This window comes from Thamnophis sirtalis, unplaced genomic scaffold (genome assembly GCF_051295495.1).
Source record: "Thamnophis sirtalis isolate CommonGarterSnake01/CBP01778 unplaced genomic scaffold, rThaSir2_p1.2 scaffold_11, whole genome shotgun sequence".
Classification (NCBI taxonomy): Eukaryota; Metazoa; Chordata; class Lepidosauria; order Squamata; family Natricidae; genus Thamnophis; species Thamnophis sirtalis.
Genome location: NW_028261391.1, coordinates 2,229,533 through 2,240,867, shown reverse-complemented (window position 1 = coordinate 2,240,867; position 11,335 = coordinate 2,229,533). Strand labels below are relative to the sequence as shown.

The 11,335-nt window shown below is 45.0% G+C and overlaps 1 protein-coding gene across 1 annotated transcript in view; it reads right to left on the bottom strand.

The window, feature by feature from the left end:
• Positions 1-640: 640 nt before the first annotated feature.
• LOC148043420 (mannan-binding lectin serine protease 1-like) overlaps positions 641-11,335 on the bottom strand; it is a 78,370-nt gene continuing 67,675 nt past the window's right edge. The window contains 5 exon segments of the mRNA XM_087725022.1: positions 641-1,798; positions 3,858-3,957; positions 6,868-6,935; positions 8,102-8,287; positions 10,471-10,584. Of these exon segments, the coding sequence (XP_087581148.1) occupies positions 1,608-1,798; positions 3,858-3,957; positions 6,868-6,935; positions 8,102-8,287; positions 10,471-10,584 (659 nt within the window). The 3' untranslated portion in view covers positions 641-1,607.

The window sequence follows — 11,335 nt, the reverse complement described above, 5'->3', positions numbered from 1 at the left end:
TTATGTTGCTAAAGTGAGACGTTTGAGTTTTGCCCCATTTTACGACTTTTCCCACCACGTTTGTTAAGTGAATCCCTGCCGTTGTTAAAATAGTTGTTAAGTGAATCTGGCTTCCCCGTTGACGTCACCCGTCGGGAAGGTCGCAAAAGGGGACTGCGTGACCCCGGGGCCCTGCGACCGTCATAAATGTGAGTCAGTTGCCAAGCATCCGAATGCAAATCCTGTGACCACAGGGACACTGCTGCAGTCGTAAGTGTGAAAAAATGGCTCTAATGAAGTCACTTTTTTCAGCGCTGTTGTAAGTTTGAACGGTCGCTAAGTGAAGCGTTGTAAGTCGAGGACTTCCTATATAACGTCTCCCGGATAAGCGGGACCTCGCAAGGAATTTTGGAATTTCTGGAGGTTGGAATCCAAAGCGAGGCTCAGGAAAGTGAATGGCAATCCTTCCTGGTCTTCCAAAGTGTCAATCTGTCAATCAGATCTTGATGACTTCTGACCGGTAAGCTGCAGAGTTTTGTGACCAAGTCCCAGGTCTCTCATGGGCCCAGCTGGGGCTCTCACAAGCCCCCCCGGACTATATTTCTCCTGAGGTTTCTCTGAGTCCTGATTAGTCAGTCCTTTCCCAAGGATGAGCCACGGCTGCAGAGATCCGGTGCTTTTTATTAAAAAATTCACATTTCTTCCCTTAGATCGGTTTAGCTTTGAAAAGTCCTTGGAGCTGAGTTTGCATTCAGCTGGATCTTGTCTTGGACCAGATCTTCTGGTCATCCCCAAGAGAGGAAGGAAGAAAGGGGGGGAGGAGAGAGGAAGGGAGGGAGGAGAAAGGAGGAAAGAAAGGATAGGGGAATGAGAGGGAGGGAGGGAGGAAAGGAAGAGGTGGGAATGAGAATGAAGAAAAGAGGAGGAAGGAGGAGAAGAGAAGGAAAGCAGAGAAGGGAGGGAGGGAAGGGAAGGAAGGAAAGGGAGGGAGGAAGGGAAAGAAGGAAAAGAAGACAGGGAGAAGGGAGGGAGGAAAGAGAGGGGGAGAGGAAGGAAGGAAAGGAAAAGAAAAAATGAAGGAAGGAAGGAAGAAAAGAATGGAAAGAATGGGAGAGAGGAAAGAAAGAAAGAGTGAAGGGAGAGGAAAGAAAGAAGGAGTGAAGGGAGAGAGATGAAAGGAGGGAGGGAGGGAGGAAGGAGATGAGAATGAGAAAAGGAAGGAAGGAAAAGAAGAGAGGGAGGAGGGAGGGTGGAAAGAGAGAGGGGGAGAGATGCAGAAGAAAGGGAGAGGAAGTAAGGACGAAGTCAAAGAGAAGGAAGGAAAGAAAGATGAGAACGAAAAAAGTGAAGGAAGGAAGAAAAGGGGACAGAAACAATGGCAAGGAAGAAAAAAGAAGGTGGGATTAAAGAAGGGAGGGAGGGAGGAGATGGGAATGAGAAGAAGGAAGAAAGAAAGAATGGAAATGAAGGAAGGAAGAGAGAGGAAGGAAGGAATGATTGAAAGATGCTGAACTCAGGAGGGAGGAAGGGAAGGAAGGAAGAGAAAGGAAGGGAAGGAAGGAAGGAAAAAAATAAAAGATGGAAGGAAGGAAGAAAGGAAGGAAGGAAAGCTCTCTGGAGGTGAGGCTTCAGTCTTCCATCTGGGTCACTTGCCTTAGCCAAGGGATGGACAAGAGGACATTTGAATAGACCCCGTAGCGGTTTTGCAATCCACATCCGTCGCCCCACGAAACGGTCCCTAGGAGTTGCCATTGGCCCGTCCGGTTGCTCCAAGCCACCATGGGACCCCCAGAGTCCCCACTGCAGGCGTCTTTCCCCCCTAGGGGAAAAGGGAGATAGAGAGAGAGTGAGAATTCCCAACTTCTGCTCCATCGGCCGACATAATTCCCCCCCAGATGTTTCTGCGATTCCCCTGCGAGACACCCGAAGAAAGCTTTGCTCTCTAGGACAGCCTCCCCTCCCGGACCCATTCCAGATGTGCTGGTCGCCAGGCTGGGGATAATGGGGTTTGCAGTGATGGAATCGAGAGATGGAATCGCACGTGCCCTCTGGGTTCTTCGCTCACTCCTTTAGCGACCGTTCGAAGTTACGACGGCACTGAAGCTATTCACACTTTAACAACCGTGGCAGCATCCCCGTGGCCCCTGCGATCAAAATCCAGATGTTTGGCAACTGGCAGGCACACAGCCGCAAGGGGAGGCTAAAATTTCTGTCATTCCGGGAGATTTTGCCCCATTTTACAACCTTTCTTTGCCACCGTCGTCGAACGAATCGCTGCCGTTGTTAAGTTTGTAACGCGGTCGTTAAGCGGATCCAGCTTCTCCATCAATTTTGCTCGTCAGGAGGTCGCTAAAGGGGATCATCACGTGATTCCTGGACACCGCCAACCCTCATAAATACAAGTCACTTGCCAAGGATCTGAATTTCCATCACGTGACACACACACCCCGCCCCAGGGATGCTGTAACGGTCGTAAGTGTGAAAAATGGCCCTAAATCCCGTTTTTCATTGCCGTCGTAACTTCAAACCGTCATTAAACGAGTGACTGGAGATCCCAGAGGACGCTTGCAATGCCATCTAGGGAAAAACCCTCATAAATCACTTTTTCCAACAGTGCTGTAACTTTGAACTAAATAGCAATAGCAATAGCAGTTAGACTTATATACTGCTTCACAGTGCTTTGCAGCCCTCTCTAAGCGGTTTACAGAGTCAGCATATTGCCCCCAACAACAATCCGGGTCCTCATTTCACCCACCTCGGAAGGATGGAAGGCTGAGTCAACCTTGAGCCGGTGAGATTTGAACAGCCGAACTGCTGAACTGCAGTCAGCTGAAGTAGCCTGCAGTGCTGCATTTAACCACTGTGCCACCTCGGCTCTATGAATGGCTGTAAGTCGGGGACTCCCTGTATCCTGCAACTCTTTGCTCTGACCCAGAGTGTGGGTCTCTCTAGGGCCCACTGAATAGATGCTGGTGGACTTCATTGTTGTGGCCCGCCAGTGAAGATGGCGGTATATATTCGGAGAGTGAGGAGGTTGGGGAGGAACCTGGGCCAGTCCTGGAGTCTGGGGAAGGCTCTGAGGAGGGCTCTGTGTCGGAGGCAGAGAGGGGGCCAGAGCCATCCGACAGTTATCAGCTGTCTTCGGAGTTGGATATCAGTGGGGCAGAAGAACAGCAGGAGCCTGTTCCCAGTGGGCATATGCGCAGAGCTGCCAGTAGAAGGGAACAGCTAAGGAACAAGGGCCGATTCGGGAGTAAAGGCCACAGGTGGATGGTGAATGGCCCCTCCCATAGGAGATAAAAGAGGAGCGAAAGGGGAGTGGAGTTTGCAGGAGACAGTTAGTCCAATTCATTAAGAGTGGAGATCTGCTAATGACTTCTAGCCAAGGAATTGCTGCTACAGCATGGAGTTTAGAAGACAGCAATAGCAATAGCAGTTAGACTTATATACCGCTTCCTAGGGCTTTCAGCCCTCTCTAAGCGGTTTACAGAGTCAGCATATCTGCCCCCAACAACAATCCAGGTCCTCATTTTACCCACCTCGGAAGGATGGAAGGCTGAGTCAACCCTGAGCCGGTGAGACTTGAACAGCCGAACTGCAGAACTGCAGTCAGCTGAAGTAGCCTGCAGTGCTGCATTTAACCACTGCGCCACCTAGAAGATATCAGCCTGGCAGCTCTCCAAGCCTGATAAGGTCTGTAGTTGTGAAATCTCTTGAAAGACTGTCGGCCGGGACTTTGCTGGAAAGGAATTCCCTTTAAAACTAAATAAAAAGGGGTTTTATCAGGACAAGGAGTCAACTTCGTGATCTTGGGAAGCCTCGGTTAGAACACTCACATGCTTCTGGGGGGGGGGTCCCCCTTTCCCCCATCCATTTACCTTCTTCCTCTCCGGCGCATATCATGTCCGACGTGACCATTCTCTGCACCTCGGCGTAGGCTCTCTTGCACACTTCGTGGTTGATCAGGGGGATTTCAATCTGCAGGACAAAAAAACCCAGAAATGACAGCTGATTTGGGGGGGGGGGGGGGCAGGACGAACTAGCTGGGGAATTCTAGGCGTTGAAGTCCACACCTATGAAGGTGGCCTAGTTTTTGGCCTGGAGTTCTCTGAAGGTTGAACCACAGCAAAGGGACACATTTTTGAGAGCTGGAGACCAGCTCTTCTCAGGGGTGACGCAAAAATAAATTGCATCGTGTCCACAAAGATTATTTGGCATCCAGGTAAAAGTGAACGTTCTCTGAAGGTTGAGTTGTGGCAGCCGGACTGACTTCGAGGTTAGTTTGAGAGATGTTTTACTGTCTTTCTGCTCCCTGCCAACTGTCCTGTTGACACATCCAGTAAAAGAAACTCCTATTTTAGAATAATAGAGTTGGAAGGGACCTTGGAGGTCCTCTAGTCCAACCCCCTGCTTAGGCAGGAAACCCTACACCACTTCAGACAAATTGATATCCAACATCTTCTTAAAGACTTCCAGTGTTGGGGCATTCACAACTTTTGGAGGCAACTTCTGTTCCACTGATTAATTGTTCTAACTGTCAGGAAATTTCTCCTCAGTTCTAAGTTGCTTCTCTCCTTGATTAGTTTCCACCCATTGCTTCTTGTTCTGCCCTCAAGTGCCTTGGAGAATAGCTTGACTCCCTCCCTCTTCTTTGTGGCAACCCCTGAGATACTGGAAGACTGCTATCATGTCTCCCCTGGTCCTTCTTTTCATTAAATTACAATACAATACAATACAATACAATAGCAGAGTTGGAAGGGACCTTGGAGGTCTTCTAGTCCAACCCCCTGCCTAGGCAGGAAACCCTATACCATTTCAGACAAATGGCTATCCAACATCTTCTTAAAGACTTCCAGTATTGGGGCAATCACAACTTCTGGAGGCAATTTCTGTTCCACTGATTGATTGTTCTAACTGTCAGGAAATTTCTCCTCAGTTCTAAGTTGCTTCTCTCCTGGATTAGTTTCCACCCATTGCTTCTTGTCCTGCCCTCAGGTGCCTTGGAGAATAGCTTGACTCCCTCTTCTTTGGGGCAGCCCCTGAGATATTGGAAGACTGCTATCCTGTCACCTGGGACATTATTATTATTTTTTTACCAAGAGTATAATTCTGATAGATCCATATAATGTTGATACAGACAGAAGAAATGGAGAATCAATTAAATATGAGCCATCGGCAGCCAAAAAAGCCAATGCAATCTTAAGTTGCATTAGCAGAGGGATACAATCAAGATCAAGGTGGGTACTACTACCACTCTATAAAGCCTTAGTAAGGCCACAACAAGAATACTGCATGCAGTTTTGGTCATAAAACAGATGTTGAGACTCTGGAAAGAGTGCAGAGAAGAGCAACCAGGATGATGAGCGGACTGGAGGCTAAAACATACGATGAACAGTTGCAGGAATTGAATATGTCTAATATAATGAAGAGAAGGACCAAGGGAGACATGATTGCATCTTCCAATATTTGAGGGGCTGCCACAGAGAGGAGGGGGAAAAGCTATTTTCCAAGGCACCCGAAAGCCAGACAAGGAATAATGGATGGAAACTGAACAAGGAGAGATTCAACCTATAAATAAGGATAAATTTTCTGACGGTGAGAACCATCAACCCATGGAACAGAAGTTGCCTTTGGAAGTTGTGGGAGCTTCATCACTGGAGGCTTTCAGGAAGAGTCTGGACCGCCACCTGTCAGAAATGGTGTAGGGTCTCCTGCTTGGTCAGGGGGTCGGACTAGATGACCTCCAAGGTCCCTTCTAACTCTGTTATTCTATATTCAATGGAACAGAAGTTGCCTTCGGAAGTTGTGGGAGCTTCATCCCAGGAAGCTTTCAAGAAGAGACTGGACTGCCACCAATCGGAAATGATATAAGGTCTCCTGCTTGGGCAGGCGGTGGGGGCTGGGCTAGATGACCTCCAAGGTCCCTTACAACGCTCCTATATTCAACGGAACAGAAGCTGCCTTCGGAAGTTTGTGGGAGCTTCATCCCTGGAGGCTCTCAAGGAGAGACAAGACTGCCACCGGTCAGGAATGGTATGGAGATTCTCCGACAGCTTTTTCGGGATGCAACTGGATTTTATCGTTTTTCTTTGATCCTTCCCTTCCTCCACCCTCCAGTCGGAGCTGAGGAAGCTTCTTGGATGAGAGGTGAAATGTCTTCAAAAGAAAAAACCAGTTGCCTCTTGGGGGGGGGAGCACTTTTGGGGCAACCATGACCTGGATGACAGAGAAACTCCAGAGACAAGTAAAGGTGTATTTAAGAGTCAGCCTTGATAGTCTAACTGGTTTGTTTTGAGTGATGAAAAGGGTGGAGTCGGATGGATGCTCAGCGTCGGACATTTCCCAGCCACGAGAGAGACAGCTGCCTTTGGAGGCTGATACGAGTGAGGCAGAAGAACAGGTGGGGCCTGTTCCAGATGCACTTAATGGGCAGAGCAGTTAGTAGAGGTGAGCAACGGAGGAGAAGGAGCTGACTCGGGAAGCAAAGCATCCGTGGACACTGAATGGCTCCTCCCTGGCTGGGGACTAAATAGAAGGAAAGGTGGTCGTAGGAGACAACAGTTCGTATTTCTGAAGATTTTGCTCATTGTGTTTTTCGTGCCACAAAGACTGTTCATTGGCAGCCTTTTGGGCCTTGCAATTATCACAAGAAACTGATGAGGTCTGTACTGCAGTTAACTCCTTGCCGGGATTTTTCGGTGGTGAATGCCATTAATTCACACGAGGTAAATAAAGAGGGTTTTTTTGGTGATGAGGAGTCTGTTTCTTGTTTCTGCTAAGGCTGGGTCCGAACAACGGCTGCAATGGCCCCAGATCCCTCTCCCTCCCACCGAGAGATCAATAAATCGATTGATCGGTCACGAGACCGACGGGGAGGCGCCACGTCACCTCCATCAAGGCATCCGGGAGACGCTGCAGTAACCGTTTCCCCCATCCACTGACGATGACCGTGGCATCTGGGTGGGGAGAAGGCAAAGAGACAAGGAGATTACAATGGAGCCCAGTATTTCGTTTCGCTAAGCAAGGCAGTCGTTAAGTGAGCTTTGGCCCCCGTTTTATAACGTTTCTTGCCACAGTTGCTAAAGTGCATCGCTTTTCGTTAAGTGTCAGAAGGTTTTATCCTTGTCAGAAGGTTGCAAAACGGGACCATGATCAGCTAATTTCCACCCATCCACCCACCCACCCATCTTTGGTCCTTGGTGCTCTCTGAGCTGGGTGGTTTTCCTGTAGACCAGTGTTTCTCAACCTTGGCGACTTTAAGTCCTGCGGACTTCAACTCCCAGAATCCCCCAGCTAATAGAATAGAATAGAACAGAACAGAATGGATATTGGAATGAAGAATAGAATAGAATAGAATAGAATAGAATAGAATAGAATAGAATAGAATAGAATAGAATAGATATTGGAATGAAGAATAAAATAGAATAGAATAGAACAGAATGGATATTGGAATGAAGAATAGAATAGAATAGAATAGAATAGAATAGAACAGAATGGATATTGGAATGAAGAATAGAATAGAATAGAATAGAATAGAATAGAATAGAATAGAATAGAACAGAATGGATATTGGAATGAAGAATAGAATAGAATAGAATAGAACAGAATGGATATTGGAATGAAGAATAGAATAGAATAGAATAGAATAGAATGGATATTGGAATGAAGAATAAAATAGAATAGAATAGAATAGAACAGAATGGATATTGGAATGAAGAATAGAATAGAATAGAATGGATATTGGAATGAAGAATAAAATAGAATAGAATAGAATAGAACAGAATGGATATTGGAATGAAGAATAGAATAGAATAGAATAGAATGGATATTGGAATGAAGAATAAAATAGAATAGAATAGAATAGAATGGATATTGGAATGAAGAATAAAATAGAATAGAATAGAATAGAACAGAATGGATATTGGAATGAGGTGTTTTAAGGTCGAAAAACACTGCTGTAGACATTTCATGACCCAACTAGGTAACATCATCAGTATTAGAAGGGAGGAGGAGGAGGAGGAAGACAACTATGGCCCCTTTAAGAGAGACGTGGACTTCAACTCCCAGAATTCCCCAGCCAACCTGCCAGGCTACCCCCCCCCCTCCCTCCCCGCAACCTCACCTTTAGGGTGCGAACCATCCGGGAAGCAAATAGGGATCACGTAATTGTTCAGAGTTGCTTCTCCGGAGAGTTTGACCACGGCGATGTCGTACTCGAAGGTGGCCGCCTTGTAGGAAGGGTGGATGTGGATGGTCTGAGGCCGGAGGATTTGCTCCGTGTCGTCTGGCCTCTGAGTCCGGTGCTTCCCTGTTGGAATTAGAATCACAGAGTCGGAAGGGACCTTGGAGGTCTTCTAGTCCTACCCCCCTGGCCCAAGCAGGAGATCCTATACCATTTCCGGACAAGGCGGCTGCCCAGTCTCTCCTTAAAAAAACCCCAATGATGGAGCAGCCACAACCTCTAGTGGCAAGTAGTTCCACTGGTTAATTGTTCTGACAGTTTTCCTGAGTTAGGACAATGAGTCAGTGGAACAGAAATTGCCTCCAGAAGTCGTGAATGCTCCAACACCGGAAGCTTTTAAGAAGATGTTGGATATCCATTTGTTTGGGGTGGTGTAGGGTTTCCTGGCTAAGCAGGGGGTTGGACTAGCAGACCTCCAAGGTCCCTTCCATCTCTTATTCTATTCTGTTCTGTTCTATTCTTCATTCCAATATCTATTCCATTCCATCCTATTCTATTCTATTCCATTCCATCCTATTCTATTCCATTCCATTCCATTCTATTCTATTCTATTCTATTCTATATGCCAATATCTATTCTATTCTATATTCCAATATCTATTCTATTCTATTTTCCAATATCTATTCTATTTTATTCTATTCTATATTCCAATATCTATTCTATTCTATTCTATTCTATATTCCAATTTCTATTCTATTCTATATTCCAATATCTATTCTATTCTATATTCCAATTTCTATTCTATTCTATTCTATTCTATTCTATTCTATTCTATTCTATATTCCAATATCTATTCTATTCCATTCTATTCCATTCTATATTCCAATATCTATTCTATTCTATATTCCAATTTCTATTCTATTCTATTCTATTCTATTCTATTCTATTCTATTCTATTCTATATTCCAATATCTATTCTATTCCATTCTATTCCATTCTATATTCCAATATCTATTCTATTCTATTCTATTCTATTCTATTCTATTCTATTCTATTCTATTCTATTCTATTCTATTCTATTCTATATTCCAATATCCTATCCTATCCTATTCTATATTCCAATATCTATTCTATTCTATTCTATTCTATTCTATTCTATTCTATTCTATTCTATTCTATTCTATTCTATTCTATTCTATTCTATTCTATTCTATTCCATTCCATTCCATTCCATTCTATTCTATATTCCAATATCTATTCTATTCTATACTATTCTATTCCAATTTCTATTCTATTCTATTCTATTCTATTCTATTCTATATTCCAATATCCTATCCTATCCTATTCTATATTCCAATATCTATTCTATTCTATTCTATTCTATTCTATTCTATGTTCCAATATCCTATCCTATTCTATTCTATTCTATTCTATTCTATTCTATTCTATTCTATTCCATTCCATTCTATTCTATATTCCAATATCTATTCTATTCTATTCTATTCTATTCCAATTTCTATTCTATTCTATTCTATTCCATTCCATTCTATTCTATATTCCAATTTCTATTCTATTCTATTCTATTCTCCAATTTCTATTCTATTCTATTCTATTCCTTTCTATTCTATTCTTCATTCCAATATCTATTCTATTCTATTCTATTCTATTCTATTCTATTCTATTCTGTTCTGTTCTGTTCTGTTCTGTTCTGTTCTGTTCTGTTCTGTTCTGTTCTGTTCTCACTATCAGGAAATTTCTCCTCAGTTCTAAGTTGCTTCTCTCTTTGATTAGTTTCCATCACCCCAAATTAGGAGCTGAATTTTGGTTGCTCAACAAGGTGATTGTTGGGCCTGATTTTACTATCTTTTTATTAGCTTGTTTATCGCGGTTGTTAAGTGAATCCGTCTTCCCACCCGCCTTGACTTTGCTTATTAGAAACCCCCCCCCCCTGGAAATGGGGATCACGGGACCCCAGGACTTTGCAACCGTCGTAAATACGTGCCAGATACCAAGAACCCAAACTTTGGTCACATTGACCCTAAGGATGCTGAGATGGTCATAACTGCGGGGACCGGTTGCCAGTGACTTTCTTCATGGCCGTAGAAAAGAGGCCAAGGTGGTCGTAACTCTGAGGACTGGCTGCCAGGGACTTTCTCCAGCACCGTGGAAAGGAGGCAGAGACAGTCATAACTGCGAGAACCAGTTTCTTCGGTGCCATGAAATGGTCGTACGTCGAGGCGCACCTGTCAAAGCCTCCCTCCCTCCTTGAGTTACAAACTTGGTTCGTTTCCCAGCAACTGCTCACTCACCCAGGATGACGGTGAAAGAAGACGGGCTGATCACATCCGTATTTCGGAAAACTGGATTTTCGGGATCCAGCTCCTCGTGGAGACAATGAGCAGCTGTCACAACCCACCGGTTGCCTGGAAAATACAAAACACAACACAACAATACAACACAATAGCAGAGTTGGAAGGGACCTTGGAGGTCCTCTAGTCCAACCCCCTGCCTAGGCAGGAGACCCTACACCACTTCAGACAAATGGTTGTCTAAATTAATTTTTCCCTCTGTTAGGAAATTTCTCCTTAGTTCTAGGTTGCTTCTCTCCTGGGATACCTTCCTTCCTTCCTTCCTTCCTTCCTTCCTTCCTTCCTTCCTTACTTACTTACTTACTTACTTACTTACTTACTTATTTATTTATTAGACTTCTATACTGCTTAATAAGGCTTTCAGCCCTCTCTAAGCGGTTTACAATTTTTTTTAGCAAATTGAGTCAGCAACTTGCCCCCACAGTCTGGGTCCTCATTTCACCCACCTCGGAAGGATGGAAGGCTGTCGACCTTGATCCGGTGAGATTTGAACCGCTGAACTGCAGATCACAGTCAGCTGAAGTGGCCTGCAGTACTGCACCCTAACCACTGCGCCACCTCGGCTCCTTCCTTCCTTCCTTCCTTCCTTCCTTCCTTCCTTCCTTCCTTCCTTCCTTCCTTCCTTCCTTCCTTCCCTCCCTCCCTCCCTCCCTCCCTCCCTCCCTCCCTCCCACTTGAAGGGACTTAAGAGGTCTTCTAGTCCAACCCCCTGCCTAGGCAGGAAACCCTACACCACTTCAGACAAATGGCTATCCAACATCTTCTTAAAGGCTTCCAGTGTTGGGGCATTCACAACTTCTGAAGG